The 25,789-nt window shown below is 42.4% G+C and overlaps 1 protein-coding gene across 1 annotated transcript; it reads left to right on the top strand.

The window, feature by feature from the left end:
• On the top strand, positions 1 to 25,216 carry atp8b3 (ATPase phospholipid transporting 8B3; the record flags this gene model as incomplete). The annotated part of the gene is made up of 30 exons (XM_079157847.1): positions 1 to 18; positions 181 to 269; positions 547 to 605; positions 1,113 to 1,198; positions 1,347 to 1,460; positions 2,582 to 2,680; positions 3,319 to 3,380; positions 4,437 to 4,509; positions 4,735 to 4,805; positions 5,721 to 5,812; positions 5,947 to 6,105; positions 7,664 to 7,752; positions 7,837 to 8,030; positions 8,151 to 8,359; positions 9,329 to 9,360; positions 10,033 to 10,189; positions 10,360 to 10,593; positions 10,731 to 10,843; positions 12,107 to 12,274; positions 12,463 to 12,574; positions 12,685 to 12,760; positions 12,856 to 12,979; positions 14,167 to 14,353; positions 14,539 to 14,762; positions 15,592 to 15,675; positions 15,791 to 16,015; positions 17,137 to 17,275; positions 17,553 to 17,683; positions 18,796 to 18,967; positions 25,116 to 25,216. Exons 3-30 carry the CDS (start codon positions 581 to 583, stop codon positions 25,214 to 25,216), a joined length of 3,552 nt encoding a protein of 1,183 aa, XP_079013973.1. The 5' UTR covers positions 1 to 18; positions 181 to 269; positions 547 to 580.
• Between the last annotated feature and the right edge of the window lie 573 nt (positions 25,217 to 25,789).

Below are 25,789 nucleotides of genomic sequence, written 5' to 3'. Positions count from 1 at the left end.
AGCTGGCTAACAATGCAGGTAAGTTGTGTGCGTTATTTCAAAGCTATTACTATTAACAGCTATGCCAACAGGATTCATTAATAGTAAAAGAGACTATTTTATTGTCGACAAATGTGTTCTGATGACTTAGCAACAGGTACAATGTAGCGTGCTGATTTTTCTCCATGTTAATCCTCGCAGGTTTGATTCAGATGCTTAGATCGGAGCAGCCTCGGGTCTCTCTCACCAGGATTGCTCATCCAGCTTCCAGAAGAGATTCAGACAGAAGAGTTGGTGCATTTCAAAGTATTTCATCATATGGGGGGGGGGGGGGAAACAAGCCTCACTTCAGTAACATTTTGTTTATTAAGTCAAGAGGTTAATCGAGGATGGGTAGAGTTTGTAGAGCTTAAACTGGTGAGGGTGTCTTTTTAGATCCGCATCAGTGATTTACGCCCTTTGTCTGTTGGGCTGTGGCTTCATGGTAAATGAGTGTAATGAGTAACAAGACGGTATCTTAGAGAGGCACACGAGCTGCCATTTCACTCTGTTGTCTCCTTCGTGTAGCAAAACCCACGTCTACAAACGTCTCCTCTGCATCATGGCCAAGGAAAGCCTTGAATCTGGTACGTGTCTTTTGATCTCCGTCCTCCATTTTCCTTTTTCCTCCACCTGATGCTCTCTGTTTATTTTTCTCACCGTGTCTACTGACACGCATTCAGAGGCGAGCGTAGTTCAGCGTCTTTGATTTGAAATGAAACGTACTGCAACTTTCATATCCATTTACACAAACTGTCAGTGTCATATATATATATATATATATATATATATATATATATATATATAGGCGGCAGCCGGTATGTGATCTTTAATGTAGATTGAACTATTCTCCTATTGGGGATCATGTTTCTTCAACAGATGCTATTAGTGGTTTTTGCCTTCTTGAGGCAACGCAAGACTCCCTTTGAGATCCACATTTTTTCACCACATACACTTGCATATTAATACACATTCACAGAAGCGCGCAGACACACTTCTGTCCCATTCTGTCTGCAGATGTAAAATGATACATGAAATTATTGTTTGTGAGTGGGTTCTCAGAGCTAATAGTCAGCCTTCCATGTGTCTGACAGGCCTTACATGGGAGGTGAGGGCGAACAGCCGTCACTACCACAAGCAGAAGAAATCCTTCCTCTGCTTTCGCTGGGGGAGATACGCGGTGAGTCACTCACGCATGCGTCTCTTTCCCTCCACAGGGTAATCTAACACCTGTTGGCATGCTGATGCACAGAGGAACAGGTTAATGTGCTAACATTGTGTGTTTCCCTCGTGCTTCTCCCTCGGTTGGTGTTTGTGTCGGTTGCCAGGACAATGTGATCCGCAGCTTCAAGTACTCCCCCCTGACTTTCCTGCCCCTGACACTGTTTGAACAGTTTCAGCGAGTGGCCAATCTCTACTTCCTCCTCATGATGGTGATGCAGGTCAGATGAGGTCTCTGCTGTTGTCTCTCATGCTTTGACTCTAGACAATCTGTTTGTATGCGCAGACGGTCTGAAGTCATGGAAATAATGCCGATATGTTCCTTACACTTTGATCTACGTATGCAGTTCTTTAAGACTAAATGTACCTAACATCATGGTGGGTCATGAGCGATTTGTGACGGGTCTCATGCTGCAATATTACCTTTTATATTTTCTCTTAATTTTCTGTAAAAAAATAAGTAAACTCCAGATGCACCAAATGTTCTTCGGCTTGTACCAAGGTGTGCTGAACGATGAGTCCCACTTGATCACCAATTGGTGGCATGTGGCCTGTTGTGTATTAGCATATGCAACGCCCCCTAAACACTATATAAGAAAAGGTGTTGTTGCCGTGTGCAAATACTCAGACACATAACCAAAAAAAATCAATGGAAAAGAAGAACGTCGGCAGTAGTAAAATCAAAGTAATGATAAACAAAGTAGACGTGTGATTTTCCAGCACTGGTGGTTCAGGAAAATGAAAAAGCATCGGAAGTGCAGCTGAGCACACGAAATATCATCCAAGGGTGTTTTATATTTGTAATTGGTATCAATGGACCAATAGTATTTCTTTAACCCACATATTTAATACTGAATGTGTTGTTGTTGTTTTTTGATGTAATGTAACATTTTAAATGTAGGTTTCCTTTGCATTGGACAAAAATGTGTGGACTGTGAAAACAAGATGTTTTTTTCTAATCTTTTCTCAGACACTTTTTTTGTTATCGAAGAAAAGAGCAAAAATACGAAAACATGAGTGAATCCCAGAAATCAATGGGTGCTAAAAACAAATCGTGGAGACTAACCAAAATATGAGGAAATTAAAGAACTGTTGAAGAACTAAAAAGTTCTTGAACAGGATGTCTTGTTATTTAATCCCTTAATCGGGACATCATGAGTTCCATTAGTTTGACAAAATCCTCTTAACTCAAGGTCCACTTACTATCTTTTTCCTAATTTGTTTTTGTATTATCACTTGTGGAAGCACTTTGGGTGTGTGTGTGTGTGTATAGTTTATACAGTATGTGTGACTTTGTTTCCATGTGTGTATGTGTATATTCGTGCTTACGTGTGGTTTCCAGTGTGTCCCTGTCATCTCAGCCATTCCCTGGTACATCACCATCATCCCGCTGTCCGTCGTACTCTCTGTGAGAGGGGTAAAAGACCTTGCCAACGACATGGTGAGACCGCCAGCCACTCCGTAGTGCCCCCCCCCCTCCCCTCCCTCTCTCACGCTGGTGGAGTCTGGGAGGGGAAACATCCCCTCAGCAATGAATCCACCCGCTCACACACAAATGCATGATCTTAAACACGAATATTCAACCGGCCTCGCGCATGCATTTATGCACCTGGCACTTAAGAATGTGTGCACTCTTCTCCCCCCTTCATTGTCCGCATTGACTCCTTGTCCTCTCCTCATTGACAAAACTAGTCATCCCAGTAGCATTAATTTTCTCTCCTATCATTAAAGCTTTTCCTTTTAAATGCAGGCGTGATGTTTTGCATGGAGAATTCTCTGGTTAAGTGCATCACTGAGTTACGGTCGTTAACAGCTCTGGGTGAAACGCTTGCTTGACCCCTCTCTATTGACTAATCATTTAGTGGAGGGTGTAAATCTCCCAGCTGGTGTCACTGTAGAGCCCCGTAATGGCGGTTCTCCTTTCTCCTGTTCAACCTTTCACGGCCACTCTCACTCCCTCTCACACGCTCCCCGTCCATCACTCTTTTCCTCCATCCTTCACGCTCCTCAGTCTTATCTCCGTCTCTTCTCTCGTTGTCTTTTTGTCTCTCTCTCATTCTCTCTCCGTCTGTGGTCCAGGCGAGGAGACGCAGTGACGCTGACATTAACTCCCGACCTTGTGACGTACTCTTCTCCCAGAGGTGAGGACAAAGACAGTTTGTTATTCTCTCAGGACTTCCAGTTTGAAACGGCCCTGTAATGAAGCTCTAATGAAGTGTGAATGAGTGAATCCCTAAATGGTCCCTTTGTGCATGAGAGCAGGGCAAAAACATTTTCCACACCTATTGGAAGACACGAACTTTGACCAACCTCTTGATGACGTCTTCTCTTGTCTTCAGAGATAGGTTGGCCTCGTTCTGTTTTCTGAGACTGTTACACTCCTGATGATAAGCTTCACCTTGTGAACTAAGAGACAATGTAAAAAGATCATTTGTTCACTAGACTACCCTCAAGAGCAGTAACTGCTTGAGAACTGCAATAAAGACCATTGCTTTTTAGCACTAGCAGATATCATTTCAGTGAAAGGCATTGACATGTTTTGCTGTAAAGTACTAGTATAGTCACATATATTAAGAATACACAATGCACGCCAAACGAAGCAGGTGTAAAAACAAATGTGTCTGCGATACGGAGGTACATTGTTTTGCAACTTGTGAAATAGGTCAAATTTGCGCCAGTTGTGCCTGTTCTCATGATTGTCTCAGTGACCGCATCATCCAAGCCTGTTAAAGTGGGATGCATTTTTCAGTTTTGTTTAAAATGTGTGAATATCGAAGAAAATCCACTATTGTGCATCCCTAAAAAATGGATTGCTGAACTTGTAATGTTTTAATATATAAGCCAGCTCTGCTCTTGTTTTTGTTGAGAAAACATTATATTAGTTGTTGTTGTTATAGTTGGCATGTCGGGTTAGTTTCTGTATTTAACTAAATTGTTTTCGGTTAGGACTTTCTTTACATTTGTGTCTTTAATATGAAATATTACTTCTGCTCTAAGAAAACCAAGTTGTTGTGTTTATATATATATATATATATATATATATATATATATATATATATTTATTTATTTTATATGTATGGTATAATGTAGCATATTTAAGAGATCTGTTGCCAGCAAATTTGATACAATTTCATCATATGAAAGCCGTTGATTATTTTTTCTCCATTTGCTCGCCCCTCGTCGGTCCATTGTCTCAGTTTCAACAAAGGACAGTGGAGGGATCTGCATGTGGGAGATGTGCTGCGGATCCACAAAGACCAAATCATCCCTGTGAGATTTTCAATTTATAAAACACAGAAATGAACGGCAATATAGGAAACAAAGTGTCTGAGGAATAACTGTTGCTTGAATAAGATATGATTGCATGAATTGCTTGTTAAGCTACTCTATAACCTGAAAAGCATAGGAATCCACGTAGCAGCTAAACGTTCCGTAGCTCTGTTTGTGTGTCCAGTAACTTTCTACTTTATTTTATTTTCATCTATTTCCTCCCAGGCTGACCTTCTCCTCCTGTGTAGTTCAGAACCTCACAGTCTGTGTTATGTGGAGACAGCAGATATCGACGGGTAGGAAAATAATCTGTTCTCTCAATCTACCTCAAATTCAACATTTAATTCATCATATATCCTTTCTGTGCTTCATGATGATTATACTGGTAATAGTAGTAGTATATTAAAACAAGTAACAACAATCAAGTTCAGCAACATAAAAAACTATGTTATAAAAAGAAGTATAGTGTAAAAATATACAATTTCTATACTTCATATTGATTTTCGATGGCCAAGATCATCAGGCTCCTGTTCTGTTGCCATGGGGACAACAAGAACCTGGTCACTTCTAAAGGTCTAAAATCATTTATATCCACATGAGAGGCTTCTTGGTGGCTTAAAGAAGTGTAAAAGGTCTACGATACGTACGAGTCCGAAACAGCGTGCGATCAGTGAAAGAGTGGTATCCGTTTGCACAACATGAGACTCTTTGTTCCCAGTTAGAACCAGTTTGAGAGGTGTACGTGCCTTGTGGTTTATTGCAAAGTAAATACCTTTTTAATTAAGTCTATATAATTAAATTAATTTCTTCCAGACTTCTAAACAGCAGACGAGTGACTCAAGTCATTTGGTCCAAGTCTCGAGTAAGTCCTAAGTCACTTGTTCTTATGCCAGTCGAGTCGAGCCCCAAGTCGAGTCACTTTCCCCTCCCCCAAGATACTGCAGTATTCGGTATACCTGCCTAATAATGATGTTATTGTCAAATATAACTTAACTAGTTCAGGACCCTTTACATCCTTTGTTTAATGAATTTGATTAACAACTTCAAGAGATAATTTATTCCATCCGTCATCTTACAAAACAAATTTCTTTTTTTTTCATAAATCGCAAAGGAAGCGTTTAAACGTACGTATGTCTGTGACGCCGGAGACGAGTTCCCACACGAGTGGACAATAGAGATGTCCAAAAAAAAAAAGTCTTTTCTTCCGACAGAGAGACTAATCTCAAGTTCCGGCAGGCGTTCAGTGCCACACACAATGAACTGACCTCTCACCCCTCAGAGGAGACGCTTGCTGCCTTTGATGGTGAATAAATGTTTTTCTTATTAACAATGCAAATTCAGATGTGTGTTTTTAAAATGACGCAAACAAGTAAACCCTTTTTACAGAACTGCATTACTTGGCCGAAGTAAGAGCAAATGTAACCGCTCACTTTACAGGTGTCGTGCTTTGCGAGGAGCCCAACAATCGCCTGTACACCTTCAGAGGCCAGCTGCACTGGCGAGGAGAGTGTTTCCTGCTGGAAAATGAGCACGTCCTCCTGAGGGGAACAGTCCTACGCAACACAGAGTTTGCCTACGGCTTGGCCATATACACTGGTACATGTAGCAGGGTTTATTCGCCGCTGAGAAGGGGATTTCTGTGGCATTTCTTTGCCTGAGAGATGTTAGTGAGCGGATAGACAACACAGTTTTTGTTCAGAAAATGGGTGCTAGCTACCGTCAAACTGGTCTGTTGAGTCTAAACATGACACTGAGGTGTATGATAACCGAGATAAAAATGTTTTTGTGTCCATGCCACCTATCCTCATTTCACCTTCTGCTGTGGCCTCCGCTTGTTTCAATGACAAATTTTATTATGTGCAATACATTATACTGCTAATTATGGACAGTACTTAACTCTTGCAGCTGTGTCTTAAATGTGGGTCTGTTAACGTCTGGCAGATTACAGGCTCCTGTCTTTTTAAGTGATCATTGATCGGAGATTACTGGACCAGGCGGAGGTGTCATGGATCTCGCTGCTATGACCCTTTTCCATTCTGGTAAAGCAGATCAATAGATCAAATTCTTCTAGAGATGGGTTTTATACCATTCATCAGAGACTGTCTATTGGCGTGACCCCGTTTCAGCCTGACTATAACTCTTAACCCCCCCCTCACACACGGTTGACACGGCCTACTTTAGATTATGCATGATCAAGGGTGATGTTGTTGCAGTAAGATGTTAGTAAGAGTCAGTTTCTGCCCTTGAACAGTTTGAAGATATGGCAAACATTTCTCAGGCAAATACCGATGCTTGGTCAGTAGCCCTCGGCGTCTGATACGGATGCCTTTTACGTACTTTTTCCACACTGCAGATCCTTTAGCGTCTTTAGAGGCACCCGACTTTTGACTCACTCCAAAGTAAATCCATCCGCATCATTATTAGATGGTCAGAGCAACTGGCTTAGTATAAAGAGCGAGAAAATCGGAAAGGGTGGTTGGATGAGTCAAATAAACACAAGCCTTTCACCCAGGAGACCACTGTTTTGTTGTGTTTATGAAACCAAGTCAATGTTGAGGTTATTTTACCATAGTTTTGTTGTCACGTAACTTCAGTTCTTAACCAGCGCCGTGGATGTATTGGAACAAGTGTAATTATTTTTAACCCCTGACCACGATCTTTTCCTGAACCTAACCAAGTAGCTTTGTTGCGTAAATCTTGAGAAGATGGAAGTCTATTTTTTTTAAAGACACTATGCTTATAATAAGCGGAAACTGACACGCCGTCCCTGAAAAGTCCCAAACTGACTCTAGAGGGGTCTATGTAGGATGTCGTAGTAAGTGTTGGGCCACTGAACAAAGTGTCTGCATATGACTTGAGTTGGAAGTGAGAATGTGTTGTCTCAGTATGTCTATATAAGATTGAGACATCACTTGAACACACAATGTGATACTTTGTTAATCCCTGCAAGGGAAATTCTCTCTGACCTCTCAGCAGCCGGGTCAAACACCCCCGGGAACTGGTAGGGATGCAGCATCTTGCTCAAGGGCACGTCAGCAGTTGCTCACTGACACAAGGGCTTGAACCTTCACCTTCTGGCCGCAGGATGGCCTCACAACTCGCCCGGGCAGGCCGCCGGAGCGATAGCGTCTAATAGTTGTCTGCTCTGTGCCAGGCGCGGACACCAAGATCATGAGGAACTGCGGGAAACTGAGAGTGAAGAGGACTCGAACGGAAAGAGTTTTCAATAGAGTGGTGATGGGGGTGAGTGGGTAAAGGGCAGGTGCATGACGAGCACGACAACTCGAGGAGTTATTCTAAACTGTGTGTGTGTGTCTGGATCTGTAGATCGTCCTGTCCGTGCTGCTCACAGCTCTGCTCCTTGCCATCGGCGCTGGCGTGTTTTCGAGTTGGGTCATGAGCCACACGGGGGCTCAGTCTCCTATGGTGGTTGACGGCAATCCCGTCTACACCGGGTTCCTCGTCTTCTGGAGCTACATCATGCTGCTCAGCCCGGCCATGCCCATTTCTCTCTACATCTCGTTAGTTCCACCTACAGCACTGCACTCATTTGAGGGGAAGAGAAGAAGTCTGAAATACACCTGTGTTTGTGTGCATACTGTCTCACTGTGTATGTGTCCTCCACGTCTGTGTGTCCACAGGTTTGACGTGATCCACTCGGTCCACAGCATGTTTATCGGCTGGGATAAGGAGATGTATTGGCAGCAGGCAGACAGACCGGCCCAAGCCAGGAATACCTCACTGAACGAGGAGCTCGGCCAAGTGGGATACCTGCTGAGTGACAAAACTGGGACACTAACACAGAACCGTCTGCTCTTCAGACAATGCTGCATAGCTGGGGAGGTCTATGGTAAAACATCAACTGAAACCAAACCATCTCTTATATATGAATCTATATTTTACTATACATCTAATCAGATTTTAATTGTCCTTCTTAGAACAAAACAACAACCCAATGCCAGCACAAAGTACCTTAATCTGATCTCAAGCTGCACGGCTAGCTCGAAATTAATTTTCCAACCACTCCGACATTTGAACAACCTCACTCTGACACGTCCAACAAATAAAATGTTTTATTTTTTATTTTATCTTACACTTTTAACAGAATGAACATCAAATTATGAAGTCAACATGCTCTCAAAATACATCTTCACAGAACCTTAAAGGGACTGTTCAGATTTTTTGAAGTGAGGTTGTATGAGGTACCGATCCACAGTCAGTGTATTACTTACAGATGGCATTCGACACGCCCCCATTTTGGAGAAACAGACAGTACCAGCAGGAGATCATTAGCTCAATTCAAAAAATCCAATCTATCCCTTTAAGCTACTTTGATTGTCATCAGGAAGTAGTCATGTTGACTATTATGTTGTACAAAAATATAATTCTTTTTCATCCCTTTTTGTAAAAATTCACATGACTTTGATAATGATTTACTTTCTTACATGTAATTTTTGTAACAGTTTGTTAATGACCACAGAGCCAAGTTTCATCGCCGGCTCACAGTGGAGCAAAGATCCCTCTGGGGAGCCGCCTTCCTCAAGAAAGAGGCAACGGGAGACACTTAACATGCTCATATCCAACAGACACAACAGTCCATCTACTAAATATTTAACACCGGCTCTGCCCACTGAAGACAAACTGTAATTGATACCTTATCAGAATCACATCAACCATATGTCTGAGTCACTTCCTGGGTCATGCTTTTTTTTTTTTCCTTTCTTTTGGTTTGCATATGCTAATCATGTACTTTAACTCCATTTCAAATATCTTTTTGCAAGTTATTAAATATAATAATTTCTTTGACTGACTTTCACAGGTGATACATCAGTCACGGCAGAGGACACAGAGGTATAACGACTCTCAAATCTACATCTTTTAACTGTCATTTGTTCTTTCTTTGCCTCTTCTTCACATGTTTCAACCTAATTCAAAAGTATTCTCAAACCTTTCTTCAGGGTAAATCTTTTCTCCACTATGTGCCTGGTTTTAGGTCATGTTCAAAATAGATTCTCGAATCCTGATGCAAAATCAATTCTCAATGGTGATATTTCCCCTGAAATACCAAAATGTTAGAAGATTGAGGTTTTATCAATCCTCACATTATAATTAATAGTTTTATGTGAGAGGAGCTCTAACAAAACAAAGACGGTTATTTTATCCAGCGGCGACTCAAATATCAACATGAAGGTGAAACGTTTAGTGAAGGAACAGGAAACGATCTCTGACACTAAAATCTGAACGCTGTCTCAGTCATCCTGTACAGATGTTGTTCTTCAATTAATTAGAAGATTACATAATATGAAAGTCCGATTTTTGCACAAATGTTAATGCATGGACAGAAGAACAAAATAAAAAGAAATAAAGTGAGGAAAACAATAAAAACAGATCTTTGGAAGCTGTGAATCGATTCAGAATCGTAGAAGATAAAGATCTAGAATGTATTCCTCCCTAGTTGCAGCACTGTATAATATCAGTGCACAGTAACATTTGGTGCATATTTTTTTCCCTGTATATGTGCAGCCCATGGACTTGAGCTGGAATCCGTACTCCTGCGGTGGGCTGTTCATGTCGGCTCCCGCCCTGTTGGAGAAGCTCAGAGGACAGCAGTGTCCATTGAGCAGACAGTTCTTCAGAGCGCTGTCTCTATGTCACACCGTCATGGCAGAGTGGAAAGAAGGTTGTGTTTGTGTGAGAGTATCCACTTCTGTTTGTGATACAGATCAAAGTAGTGTCAGCTCTCGTCCTCCATCTGAGAAAAGTGTCAAACTTCAGAAAACACTGGTTTATTCCTGATGAAATGTGTGTGGGATTCATGCTTCTACTGTGTTTTTGTGGTTTTTCCGGAAGACAACTTGTTTACATCCACCTTGCATGTTGGCTTCATTCCTCCAGAGGCTCCGGTTTACCAGGCTGCGTCCCCAGATGAGGAAGCTCTTGTTGGTGCAGCCAGGGAGCTGGGCTGGGCCTTTCTCTCCAGGACAAGAGACTTTATCGTTGTCTCCGAGCTGGGTGTCACTCGCCAATATCAGCTGTTGGCACTGCTGGACTTTACCAGCCAGAGAAGACGCATGTCTGTACTGGGTGAGAGTAGCTCTGTGAATACACACTAACAAACATATCTACAATTTATTCTTATGTTTTATAATTGTACTTATGCTAAGTTCTTCCATGTCAACATCTTTTCTGAAAAATGTGTCCATACTGGGTTTTTTTTTCAGTGCGGGAGCCGGAGGGTGGGTTAAAGCTGTACTGTAAAGGGGCAGACATTGTGATCCTGGAGAGACTGCAGAAGGACTCTCCGAATCAGGAAAGGATTGAAAGTGCCCTGGAGGTGAACTGGAGTTTCTACTGAACCGTTACTGTGTGCTGTTATTGAGCCTACTTTTTATATGACACTCTTAGTATCTTTTGGTTTCCATTTCAGTAATAAAGAAGCATTTCGTCACTGGAAAGATAGGCTTTTCATGAAACTAGGCTTTCTATGAAAGGTGCAAATACTTTAGAAATTAAGACTACATGACCAGAGAAAACGGAGAAATAGGTTTGTGTTTTTCCCTTTTGCTCTAAAGTAGAACACTTACAACAACCAGAATGCACTGGGCTAGTTGCCGCCACTGAGTAGACAAAGTATGTTTCTATTTTCAGTGATAAAACCTAAATAACTGTTTTACTGTGTAATTTTAGAAGAAGAAGAAAAAAACACTCACTGTTGCTATATGTAGCCCAGAATATCTGATTCCAATGTTACAGTATTGAAATTGTGTAATTCCATATCTACAGGAACATTTTCTTCTCCCATGGGTTTCTAGTGGTTGTTTTGATTTTGCATGTATCTGAACAAAAACCAAAGTATTAGACACATTTGCGTTAATCCTCAGGAGAACATTAACGTTCTAAATTACATGGCAATCCATCCAGACACTACACTTAAAACTGTAATTAGATGCACCAGATCAAAAGTCATGGCATCAGGAAAGACATTAGGATTTATCCTCTGTGCTCTGTGACTATCTCTACCAAATTCAATCCATCCAATAGTTGTCAAGATTATCACTGAAAGCCCAACATGTCAACCTCATGCTGAAGCTAGAGGGAGCACCGCTAAAAGCTATAGGGTTCATCCTCTGGGGACAATGAATATATGAACACAATTTCATGGCAATTTATCCAGTTGTTGTTGTTGGTGGACCGACCGACCGTACCAACATTGCCATTCCTGGTCCCAAGCTGCTAGCATGGCTGAAACATATGTACTTAAAGACCAGTAAAGGTGTTTCTCCAGTAATCAGTCAAATAATAATAATACTAATTTATAGAGTCTCTTCGTCGTGATCATCTCTACTCAACGTACAATATCTTCCATCGCTGTCTGATTATCAACGCGTGTACACACTGCATTGAGCATCTGAGAAGCTAAAAGTTCTTGATCGATAGACTTTTCAAGAATGTGGCAGCAATCTTATATTGAGATAGTTGAGGCATGAACCGCAGTGTTTATCTCGTGTCTCCTTTGTCAGTTTCTCAATTTTGCCTATAAAATCACTCAGTAACTAATGTGCAGCCTATAATAATGTGTTAACTTATCTCCTGTCAGTTGTTTGCCCAGGCCTGTCTGAGGACTTTGTGTGTTGCGGTTCGATCTGTTCCCGAGGCATCGTGGGAGCAGTGGAGTAAGACTCTGGCCCAGTCTGCTGCCATGGCGACCGTTGACCGTGACGCACTCCTGGAAAAGCTATACGATCAGATGGAGAGAGAGCTGCAGGTGGGCTCGCCCGCAATGTGATTTTTAAATGTTTATTTTCAGTCCGCTACTTAAAGTGGTAAAGCTGACCATTGACACAAAGTCTTTTAAATCAAGCTTATCGGTTTCTGCCCTTAACTTTTCCCCAAATTCAGGTTTCGTATGTGTGGAGCACAAAGTAACTCATTTGAACTTTCCTTTTTTCGTAGCTTATAGGGGTGACCGCGATAGAGGATCGGCTTCAAGAGGGCGTTCCTGAGACCATTGCACTGCTTCAACAGGCTGGCCTTAAAGTATGGGTACTGACTGGGGACAAAAAAGGTATTGTGACATACTGCAGCAGGAGATGGGAGCGACGCCACTTGTCTCATGCCGACATGTCTCACTGTGGTTTCTGTCTTTTCCTGCTCGCTCTTTCCTCATCCTTGCAGAGACTGCAGTGAATATTGGATATTCTTGCAAGCTACTGGATCCTGAGACCAGATTACTGGAATGGCAGGAGCTGAGGTTAGCAATGATGAAATAAAAACACACACACACACAAACACACTCGCGCACACACTCACACCAGCTCATTGATCTTTGTATGTTTGCCCCTGCAGACAGATACTCCAGTCCCCAGACCCAGGGGTCAGCTTCATCAAGGCCAGACATACAGAGCTGTGGGCTGTAGACAAGCACTCGGCTGGAGCAAAAACCGCCGTGGTCCTCACTGGACCTGAGCTGGTAAACACTGGACATACAGGCAATGGGTTACTAAAATAGTTTTTAAAAGGCCAATTAGCTGTCGTGCTATAGTTTACACATGGCTCTGTATGATGAAACACCGTGTTGTTAATGTCAGAGAATGGGATAGCACAGTGGAAACTCAAGGCTCTTGTGCTGTTTACATTTTAATTGTGTATTGGTCACAAAGTAGAATTTTTAGATCTAACGTTTTTTTCTTAAACCTGTAATACAACTAGAATCCTCTTATAGTGATCAAGTCTGTTTGGGTCAAATTAATCTCCATAAGCAGATGATTATTATAACCAATTTATTTAGTTTTTGCTTTATTTCTCATGCGGATTACCTGCTAATTGACATTTATTTATTTATTACATGAATATAAAATTTGAAACAGACAGCTTTGCCATTTGCTGAATTGTATTCACTGTTTCACAGTACAGCTGTTTCCAACGAGGCTTCAACCACGGGTGCTTTTCCCAGTGTGCGTTTGATTTCTGTCTTCAACACTAGCAGCCTGACTGTTTCTCGTTGTTTTTAGTAAACTTCACACAGTAGGCTGAAGAACAAGTTTCACTGCTGCATCTTCGGCTCTTCATAAGCTTTGAGGAGACTATGTTTCTCATTGAGAGAAAATTACTTTCTTTTTCACGTCATGATTTCAATGCACCAACCTCAGGTAGCCAGCCGGAAGACGACGGGTTACAGTCAGCTAAATGTTCATGGGTACAAAGTAAAAAAAATCACATGTTGTCATTTGTGAAAAGACCCTAAATGAACACTTTAAGCCGACTTCTTGACAGCTATAAGCGAATGTTTTAAACAGCATCTTTATAGGAATGATTCTGTCCCAAGCATTTTGATCAATATATGCGGTTGATCATTGTAACCGTGATCACTATGAGCGGTTTCCACTGTACTTGATTTTTTGGCCACTTGGGGAAACGAGCTGTAAACAAAACACTGATATGGCAAACTGGTTAACAAACAGTTGCATATCTAGTAGATAAATATATTCTACATAAGGAGGCACATTAGCATTCATTTGGAGTCATGTTTGTGCCTACCTGATGATTGTTACTCCAATATTCACTCTCCTTTTTAGCTCTGCTTTTGTCTCTACCAACTTCTGAGAAATAATGATAATATAACCAAAAACTGAGCCGTTTGATGCTGTTGTGCTCCAGGCAGAGTTTGACCAGAGACCAGAATGGGGGGCCTCGTTCATGAGCCTGGCAGAACAGTGTCAGTCGGTGCTATGCTGTCGTGTCACACCTGGACAGAAGGCTGACATCGTCACGTTGGTCAGAAAACACACCAGCTCTGTCACCATGTCCATCGGGGACGGTGCCAATGATGTAAATATGATCAAGAGTAAGTCAGGTTGAAGGAAAAGATGACACAGGTGTGTGTTTTGTAGCTGTTAATTGTTGCCAAATCTTACTGATCGGTGTACTAATTAAATTTGGGTACATTGGGCTTTCTGGTAATATGTTTTTACATTTTCTCTCTCTTTTTCGATCCGTGTCTTTTCTTTTCTCTGTTGCTCCCAACACCAGCGGCTCATGTTGGTGTGGGACTAGCAGGAGTGGAGGGAGGTCAGGCGGTGCAGAACGCCGACTATGCATTGTCCCAGTTCAGATTTCTGCAGAGGCTGCTCCTGGTCCATGGACGCTGGTCCTACCGGCGCATTTCCTTCTTCTTGTGCTTCTTCTTGTATAAGACCTGTGGCTTTGCTCTCGTGCACATATGGTTCGGTTTCTTCAACGGCTTCAGTGCTCAGGTTAGACATACTGTACATGGATGAGAGTTAAATGGATTGTTAGGATTTTTTATACTGGTTTGTATGAGGTACTTACCCATAGTCAGTGGATGGCGGTCGAGTATTGGCACGTGAGCAAAGCAATCTATTGCTCTGGACGGCAGCAGCAAAACTTATTTTACCCACCTGAAAGAAAGATGGGTAAAAAAAATCATTATCATTTTGAGTTGCCATATTCAGAAACTTTTTACCACTTTACCTTTCCGACGGGGAACTGAAGCCGTTCTGTATGTTCTGTATATTCTCTTCAAAGCCACAAGACTCCATTTAAACAAACGACAGTAATTTTACCTCACAGAACACAGGAGTTGCTGGTTTCTTTGCGTTATTGTGTGACTTTGGTGAATCCAAACAAACCTTTTTAAAACACCAAAGTCACACAATGACACAAACAAACCAACCGATTCAGGCAGCAGTAGACCAGCAACTCCGGTGTTCTGCGATGCAAAATGACTGTTTTTGTCAAAGGACTATTGTGGCTTTGGAGAGAGCATAGATGGCGCTTCAGTTCCCAGTTGAAGAAGGACAGTCTGACGGGAAGGTAAAGCGGTGAGGTTTCGCTGCCCACTGCACTACATTGCTTTGCTCCGGGGCTGGTTCTCCTGCTTCTCCGAACTGGGGGCGTAACGACCACCATCTACTGTAGGTGATACACTGACTATGAATAAGCGCCTCATGCAACCCCACTTCCAAAAAATGTTACCTATCCATTTGGAGTCACATAATGAACTGAAGTTAAACATGGAGAAAGCATCCTGTAGTGATTCCATCATCTATTTCTCTCCTGCAGTCTTTGTATGAGAATTGGTTCATCGCTCTCTACACATCCTTCTACACAGCGTTCCCAGTTATGTGTGTGGCCTTCTTTGAACAGGTGAGTCAGTTGAAGAGATGGAGGTTTTTACAAAGGATATTTCACTATTGATATTATTTGAAATATTTAAGTTCTAAGTCCTAATGCTTCATCCTGCGTCTTTTTGTGTTTTTAGGACGTGAATGCAGACAGCAGCCTGAAGTGGCCGGAGCTGTACAAGACTGGACAGAGAGAGGAGCTCTCCAGCCCTCTCGTGCTGTCTTTATCACTCCTGTATGCTGTCTACACATCACTTGTACTCTTCTTCATCCCGCTTGGAGCCTATTACGACACGGCCTATGACTTCCAGACCATGGCAGTCACTGTTGCCTTGGCAGCCACGCTCACTGCCAACATTGAGGTCAGGATCACATTTTGTCATACATGCAAGTGAACCACAGAAACTCGTTGTCACAAGTCAAAGTTGATTAAAATGTAATGTGAGAACAGAAGAGGATTGTTTGATATTATTATTATTACATAACCTGCTATACACCCTCAATTAAATTCACTGTTGATGTCACAATGGGATGTTATGACAGTAAAAAGAGCTTTTATTCAAAAGTTTGTTCATTTTCGAAATTATGAAATCTAATTTGACTAACTGCAGCCGGAGTAGCAAAGAAAAAGGCAAATTTTTATGACAATTAAAATGATATGATGAGTAGAAGGCAACATGCACACCACTTGCTTTGTCTCCTTAGTGGTGCAAGGACTCAATTCCCCTGAGGAACAAAAAAGTTAAAAACGTTAATGGTGTATATGTGTGCGTATGTATTTAATATATATATATATAAGACACAATAGAACAATACAATAGAAAACAATATATATGCTGTTAAACCTACCGTTATATTTACATCTTTAAAGGTGATGTATACAAAATTGGGAGCATTTCGATTGCCTCTCACCATGGTGACCGCTGAGTCGGTGGCTTGCAGCTAACGGTGCTAACAGCGCTAACCGTGTAAACAACGTCAAATGTGCTGAAAGATCGTATAGTGTTTACCTGATGGGGTAACCGGAGGGTGGGTGCAACACTTCCAATTATCATGACGGAGTTATCAGCTGTTACCACCAGTGCAGAGCGGCGGCAGTGAGATAGCCATAGGTAGACATTACTCCACTATATCTTCACATAGCAAATAGTGAATATGACATTTAGCAGCTTACTATCGCACTCTAAACCTAATAGATTTTAGATGCACTATACTAAGAGTTGGTTGGTTAAAATAAATCAATGCAGATGTGATAAGTGAGTGCGGGAATTACATTTTTTCTTTGAAATTGTAGTAATTTTAGTAATTTAGTAACCTGAACAGTCAATACAGGAGCATGCTAGTGATACTTGCTAACGTGGTGATCAGTAAAACTAATCAGGAGGCCAGTTGGGGACTCTTTGGGAACAGAGGGTGAGGAGGAAGGCTGTTTATCCAGATGAGCCATTCTCCTCTGATTACAGTGTTTCTGTTCGTCTTCCAGATTGCGCTGCTGACCAGATACTGGACGAAGTTCAATGCAGTAACCGTGTTGGTCTCTGTGGTGCTTTTCTTCATCTGTACCAGGATCACCCAAAGCGCCATGCTGTTTAAGAAATCACCCACGGACTATTTCTTTATCGGTACATTTCTGCTCATCTCAGTGCACGCCTATTTTCTGTCATTTGAGGGATGTTGCTCCTCTCTGTGGCCATTTTAACATCCATTACTGCAGAAAACTGCAGGACTTGATTCACTTGGAGACAAATAATATCAAAACAATTGTTTGAAAAAAAAAACCATACAATCAAAACACGCAAGAAGAAAATATCAATTTTAATGATTTTTTTAATGTTGATCCGATGATCTGTCATCATCCCTGTGAACAGGTTTGATCGCTCTGTGTGTGCTTTTCATCAGGTGCGTCTGATAAGGCCTTCATCGATCCACTCGTGTGGCTCGCAGCTCTGCTCGCTACTTGGACGGCTGTTTTGCCCTCACTGACCGCTCTGGCTCTCAATGTCATCCTCACCATGCATGACAAACACAAGGTGAGTAATGTGCAAGATGGCGAGACGCTACAGGCAAAAACAATGTGTTTTTTTTTAATGCTTTTTCATTTTTTAGATTTTGAAAGATGTCTTCTTCCAGACTAGTTTAAAGAAAACATCTAAAATAATCGTTTAGGTGTTGATTTTACTTTCTCCTAAATCCACTAAAGGTTAGCATTAGATAATTTGCATATTTAAACATAACATTTCAGAATCATCTTAATGTAAGTAATAAGCTGGGGATGTCTCATGGTGATATTTATTAGTTAAAATGTATTACCATATTCACTTGAGTGTCTTGAAAAATGCATGTAATTTTACAACACACTCTCAGACTTTGAGCCATAAATCTCCACTTCAGTAGCATTTTCATTACAGCACACTTTCTAGATTCATTCCAATCTATATTCTGGAGGTTTTTACAGTGGGGTTTGTTCATATATCATTCACAGCCTGATTTAAACAACATTTTACTCCTAAAAACATGGAGAGAATGTTTGTTTTTTTATGGAGGTTGACAGTATTTTGTGATTCATGGAGTGATAGAAAGAGATATCCAATATTACATCTGTAAAAACCTTTGTCTCTAATATGTTAACAAAATGAACCTGGTTATATACAATGTTCCGATTTCTATTCTAGAGAATGTATATCAAAACTTGTTATATTCACCTCGTGTCCTTAAGACAGTAAGGGAAAAAAAATAGTTTAAAACTGGAAATGAAAACATTTAGCAGTCACTTGGATGTAAAACATAATATCCATTGAAATTGGTGGGACGATTAAGAACACAGCAGTAAGGAACTGCACATCAATCTCAGCCCTTTTCCGAAACTTTAGAAGACTTTCACAGTTGTGTAATATTTTCACTATTTTTCTCAGTGACGATTGTCCAGTTGTGTTCATCCTACTGGGTTCTGAGAGGAAAATGTGCTGCTGATGATACTGAATGTAGTTGCCATTTCATATTATTTTTGAGTTGTAAGACGACAGAGCTGTGTACCTTATCTGAGTTGTTTCCAATTCAACAAGTCATTGTGATTTAATTTCCATAAAAACAAAAAGCATGAGCTGTCATGGCAAATGGTCACTCTCACCTGTCTGTGATGTAGGTCCACAGCGCGTCCCATCAGACGGTGGAGCTGAGGTCAAAGTTGAGAAGGGGGACGCCTCTTCGCCGTTCCTCTTACGCCCTCTCTCAGGGGGCCGGGGCCGGGCGCCACATCACTTCACGGACCTGCATCCGCAGCACCGTGCCGACGGTGGATGAGAAGGTGACTGCAAGTAACAACCCCACTGACTCACAAGTCGAGATTCACATGAAGAACAATAATCATGTAACAAATATTTGATAACATAGATTGTTGCTGCAGCATAGAATTTAAAAGATGATTCGTCATGTGTTTGTACTGAAAACATATTTTTGTGGGCAATTGTTAGTAGAGCCTACACTCATCTTTTGTATTGCTACTTTTTCCAATAAAGTATATGATATAATATACAAAATACAGTTTGTACTATACATCTTGTTTATTGTCTTTACATGGACAGTTTACTTCTACATGAACATCTCTGATCTTTCCTGTTTCACACTGTTGTGGTAAAAATCTAATTTCTATCTGCGGGAGTCTCGGGGGATTTCCTTTGAAGATCAAACCAAACACAATAAACCGACAGCACATCTTTGTTTTACAATTGTTTTATTTGTTAATTTATTTCAAAACACGCAATTTTACCCATATTATCCTTTTAAGTTTTTATTTTTCTGTAACAGTTATTACTCAGATTTTTTTCCTTCACAAAAGTCTCAACTAGAGTGAAACTAAAAGTCCTCCACAGGCTCTCCGGCTTCTGCAGTGGGAGGAGGGAAAAGAGGCTTTCTGACCAGACGTAGTGAGTGGGTTTACCCCTTGTTTCTGTGTGGTTGAAGGTGTGTTTGTGGATGGGGGGGAGGGGGGGGACTACACCAGGGTATGTATATGTATGTGTGTGTTTTAAGTGCAAGAGGTGGAATGTCCACATGGCTGGTAAATCACAGGACCCGTAGAGCAGCCCAGAGAGCTCAACCTTGTCTCCTAGGTTAGGTAGCCAGATTGTCATACCTCTGATTTCATCTTTGGTTTCAGCAAACACTCTCAAAAGGCAGACTCACCCTCTCCAGCATGTGCCTGTGTCTGTTTGTGTGTCTGTCTGTCGGTCCGAGTGCAATATAAGCCACCGTCTCCAGACGACTTTGTAAACTTAGGTAAGTACAATGTAAGCATCTTTGCATTGATTGTGGCCCTTCCTTGGCGCTGGGGACAAAGACAGTCGAACATTGTAGAACAATGGAGCCATGAGCGGGGAGGATCGGCTTGCAAACATCAACATGGACTCCATTTTGATGTCAATGGCAGTTTGGGGCATTCATGACATGCTGTATGACATCAGTGTGGTGAAACATGGGGCGCTGTAGTGCTCTCCTCTCCCCAGCCACTCTCTACTGTACCCTGAGTGACTGGGGGTGTCTCCGGCCACTCTGGGCTCAGGGGCGTGGGCGTGGGGGTGGGGGGGGGGGGGGTCATGGAGGTCAAAGTGTGAGCGGGAGTGTCGTAATGTTGAGGGGAGGGAGGGGATGGGGTAGAGGGTTATACACTCTGACCCAGCAGCAACGATTAAGATTGGGGGGGTCAGGTGTTTGCATAGTTCTCTGTGCAAAAGCCACCAACCGGAGCCATTTTTATTCCTCGCGGCTGGTTACATCATCGTTAGATTAGCAGGAAGTCGTGGCGGGTGATGGGAAGTATGTTCTTTGCACCACAGCTCTTGTTCTCTACTCCTGCAGTGCACTACATTGTGGCAGTAGGGGGGGGGGGGGGGGGGGGGGGGGGGGTGAAAAGTGACAGCAGATGAGGAGGAAGTGAATTTGAATTGTTTCGGTTTGGAGTGTTGTGTAACCGAGTGGGATGGGAAGATGGGTGTTTTGGGAGAGCGGGGGGGGGGGGGCGATGGGGCAGTCGTTTGGCAGTCGGGCACTACAGCTCGTCACAATTCAGAGAGCCTCTTTTCCCTTGATTTTGTTCTTTCGTCCTCCCCTTCCTCCTCCCCACTGGCCTGCCCTCTCTCTACCTTTTTTTTCTTGTTTTGAAACTGATTGTCTTCTACCATCACAAAGACACTTGGTTCTGATTGATTAACAGGTAACAGAAGAGGGAGAGCACAGTGTGACTGGGGGTGTCTACACCAGTCCCATTGGCGACATTCGATCCCACAGTGAAATGACACGCACATACGCTGTTTGACAGTAAATGCTGGCGACATTTCGTGCCGGATCATCAGTTGCCAAATGGTACTGCGGTTGGTTGGTCGGTCAGTCAGTAAGAAATGGTTTCAAATTTTCGCATGACAAATATTGCAACCCATAGCAAAGGAACATAAAAAAAAAAAAAGAAACACTTTGTCTTCCACGTAGGTACAAATGAACACACATACACAGATTGAAGAAAAGCATGTAGACAGACATACAGGTATATTCAAGGCCGCTCGGGCCTGTGTGTGTCCCTCTGATTAACTCCAAGTAAACAGCCCGTCTTTGGAAAAGCAAGACACACATTTCAGGACCCGAGTGAGGACCGCAAGCTGAGGAATGAAGATTGAATGCTATTGATTGGGAGGAGAGGAGTTTGACCTCCCCCAGCACACACTGCCCCCTACTGTCTGGATTTATATACATCAAAGAAACAGGGGGATAGGGTAAGGGTTGCAACAACACATGCACACAACCAGTGAATCCAACAGTGACGGAAATTCTAAAAACAAGGACCCCTCCAACGCCTAAAACCCAAATCCTCCCACCCTTTTTTTTTTTGTTTGTTTTGAATACCAAAATATCCCCCACCCCTTTTCCACCCACTCCCACGTCTTTCCATCCTCCTCCTCTCCCCACAAAATCACAGGTCATTCCTGTTGGTTTCTATACAGTTATACAATATCCATGCACAAAAGAAAAAAGCGCACCTTCTTTTCAATAGGAGGTGCTGGTCTTTAATATTCTAAGAACATCAGGAGCACTTGAACACACCCAGGAACCTTCAAAAGTAACTGTGAAATAGTTTTTTTTTTTCAGAGAAAAGACAAAATTAAAGGCAGAAGAAAGCCAACGATGAGTAAAAGATTATTCCTCCTTTGGTTTAACATCACATTTTTGGTAAAGAATTCAGCCCAAATCATATTATTTCTTTTCTTTTTTTTGTTTTTGTTATTTTCCTTTAAACGTACCCGCCTTGGACAGAGCTTTGAACTAAACATCTAAAGTGAGCAGCTCTTGCCCCCCCCTCTCGCTCTCTCTCTCTCTCTCTCTCGATTCTAGCCTTCGCTTCTGTCTCTTCTTTTCTCACGCAACCCTTCACAGAAACATTCACAATGTCTTTTCCTTTATGAAAACAGTAAGTACATGCCGTAGCAAAAACAAACAAGAGAACGTACGAGAAAAATGAGCAAACAAATAAAAGGAATTTAACAGTATAAAGCTTCAAGTCACAAGTTCCAAAACTAACTATCATAGTATCATAGTTTCATAATCATTGTTATCATTAGCAGTATTATTTTCAGTTTAAATTACATAAAGTTTACATGAAAGGTTTTTGAGGTATTTCAGAATTAATTGTCAACACAAGCCTACCGGGTCTTAGCACTAGCCAGGGGGAGAGGTCGACTGGACAGACGAGGCGGAGGGAGGAGAGAATTTGTGTCTATAAACTGTCAGTGAGTCTTCCACACTTTTCTAGTGAAGCCTCTGTGCTTGCACGCAGTGGAGATAGAGAGAGACATGAAGTGTTTAAGGTTTCACAACTACAGCCCTACGAGCGCCTAGAGCCTCTGCCTTTCTACCCCCCTCTTTCTCTGTTACACAAAAATATCTCTGATGCGAGAGAGGCGAAGTGGCCGAGAGTCTGAGCACACCGGGCGGAGAGGATAAAATAAGAAAGAAAACGTAAAGGCTCTGAGCTACTAGAAGATCAACGATACAGTAACAAAGACTCTGACAGATTAAGGAGTAACATATAATTTTGTTTCAAATAAATAGTGTATAGAAAATGTTTTATAGACTTTCTACATGATAAAGTGCTTGTATTCTAGTGTATCAAGATGGAAAGTCAATATGGGAGAAAATGCTGACACAGCCCCCACTCTGTGTCCCTCTCTTTGGCCCCCCCCTCCCCCTCGCTTTCCGTCCATCCAATTATGGGTGCGTTGTCTGAATGTGAGTGCATGTTTGTAAATGGGTGTGCAGCTATGTGCATGCACCCGCATGGCTGTGTGTGTGTGTCCAGTGCAGTCCCACCCGTGGTTGAAGGGAAAAGGCACTCAACTCTGTCTGCAAGGCAGCCACCTCCTCCTGTGTGGCACGATGCAGTCTGACTGCGCTGTTTGTATGAGTGTGTGTGTGTGTATGTGTGTGTGTGGGTGATATCAGTCTGTCTGTACAGTTTTGGGCAAAGACTGGGGAAGGGGGGGGCTTTTTTTTTTTTCTTTTCTTTTTTTTTGGTTTGTATCCCCCTAGGCAGTTTGGGACCGGTAGGCTGCAGTATCTTTGGTATCAGTGGCGGTTTCACAAACCACTCAGCTTAGTGAGGTAGCCACATTGGTTCTCACTACAAACAAATGTCATTTTGTCAGCCTAATACCTAGAGCTGAATCTAGCTATTTACCTATGCTCACTGAACTGTATACCACAAATCGATTTTCGCTCATCATCCTTTGGCGACGTTAACTCACTGCTTACAGCAACGTGAAGTTAGTCAGTACCTCTCAATCAACTGCTCCACAATGACCATCTCTTATCTAATCTGCACCGCTAATCTGACTACAGTGTTGGAAATGCTACAGTTGCATCATAAGACCATACAGATAACAATTGAGTCCCGAGCATTACCCCCACCCGCCCTACGATAAAAACGCACCGAGTCAGCCAGGACATTTGGAGGTCATGTTTTGTCCCCCTCCGTTTTACCCGGTTCTTGGGGGCTCAGCTTAAAGGGGGCTGAGGGTACCACAGTTCCGACATGAAATGCCAAAAGAGAGAGAGCGTCCGTCGTTTATTTGTCTCTTCAGCAGCTCCCTGTTTTTCTTTTTCTCCTCTTGCTCCCGGTAAATGTCTCCTCCGAGTCTTTATTCACATAGAATGCAAAAAACGAAACAAAAAAATCCTCCATTGGCCTCGGTCCTTGCATCCTTCTTTTTTTTTCCTTTTAAAAAGTCCTTCCTTTTTTTGTTTTTGATTTATCAACAAGGTGCCTTACTTATGCACAACAGAGCACAATAGTAACAAGAAATAGAAACTTTGTGTCTATGGTACTAATTAAATACCCGCATCAATATAGAGAGGAAGAGAGAAAGAGAGGGGGGGGCAATGGGGTTAGAGGGACAGAGGAGGTAGAGAACCAAAGATAGAATGAGAGATCTTTCTTCTGCTTCAAAATGTGTCCAGTTATGTGTTGGAGACATTTTCATTTGTAACACATACTCGTGTGTGTGTGTGTGTGTGTGTGTGTGTGTGTGTGTGTGTGTGTGTGTGTGTGTGTGTGTGTGTGTGTGTGTGTGTGTGTGTGTGTGTGTGTGTGTGTGTGTGTGTGTGTGTGTGTGTGTGTGTGTGTGTGTGTGTGGTATCTTTGTCATTTGAGGTTTGGTTATTGTATGCCTTAAAATCTGATTCTTTTTTTTTCATTTTTTTACTAAAAAAGTATATTTTAATTCAGATAAAAGCTGATTGTTGGTTGCTATGGCACACACCGCCCGTCATCAGTGGGGCGCACTGTAGCTGTGTGTGAACCCTAGTACCATATTCTCTGATTCGCATTAAGGCAGTAAGCATTGGCACTAATTATTGTAGCATTTTGACAGCTGAGTGTGGTGGTTAGCTTTGGGTTAGCTACTCATAACCCTTGTGTGGGAATAACCAGGAGATTTGGTTTGAATTACATCTGTTAAAAGCTTCTTCTTCTTTTTTTTGCAAACAGATGGGATGGAAGAATGATTTGACAAAATATGAAGCCTCCCTAAATAATATAAATGAAACCTCCAGTACACCTCAAATGTGTCTGTCTCACTAAGCCTGTCTGTTACTTCTTACTCTGTTGTACTTCTCTATCCCGTCTTTGTGTGATTTCTGCACTCTATTTTGTGGATTCTTGAAGATTTGGATCGGCTAAACAAATCCCTGCCTTTGCTAAATCCTTGCGTTTTCAGCATTCAGTTTAACCATCCCCCCCTCCTCCGGCTTCACCAGTGCTGGTTGGATGAGGAACAACAATAGGATAATGGTTAGCTATTGATCTGCCTTCAAAGAGCTGCGAGGGCCTGAATGTGTTGTGCCGTGACTTCTCCTCAGCATCTAGTGGCTCCTTCCCTCCCTCTCCTCCGCTCTGAGCCCCCATTGCTCCGCTGGATACAGGTCTCTGCTATCGACAGCAGGGGGCACTGTTGCTCTGCCAGCGCAGGCAGGACTTTGGAGGGAGAGCTGTGCTGCTGCTGCTGCTGCTGCTGCTGTTATGAGGCCTTTGTGTCCCCATCTCCAGTGGGTTCCATGTGCTCCTCTTACATTCTGCTTTTCATATGCAGCTGTAATGTAGTTGGCTGGATGCCCGAACGTGTTGTTGTCGCTTGGTTCTCGGTTATTGATCAGAGGAAAAGCTCCCAGCAGAACAAAGAGCATGCCCAGACATCTCGCCCGCCTCTCCTGTTGGTCAGAGAAACACAGACTCTAGGCTCAGGCAGAGAGTAACAATGACATGTCTCCCTACAGGCCTCCAACATCTGTGCAAAAATATATAGACCTGGGCCTGGAAGACCTGAGTATCTCCTGCCGAGCGTCTTGAGTTTCACCTTCAGGAGGGGTCAAGGCCCCGCTCTCTCTGTCTGCATCGATTCATTTTTCAATTCATTAGTTTGCCGTATGATCGGGCTGAGCTGCTCTGTGAAATGGCTGGCCATCAGGGAATACCTTTGGCCGAGGAATGAAGGAGACTACGGGAGGAAGGGGGGGTAGTAGAGGCGGTGTATTGGAAAGCCATGTTGGTTTTTTTTCCGTAGGCTGCGTTGTTTTCTTTATGACGGCCTTGTGTGTGC

The sequence above is a fragment of the Pholis gunnellus genome, assembly GCF_910591455.1.
Source record: "Pholis gunnellus genome assembly, chromosome: 4".
NCBI classification, from domain to species: domain Eukaryota; kingdom Metazoa; phylum Chordata; class Actinopteri; order Perciformes; family Pholidae; genus Pholis; species Pholis gunnellus.
Note: the sequence above shows the minus strand (reverse complement) of the source record. Positions and strands in the feature narration are given on the sequence as shown.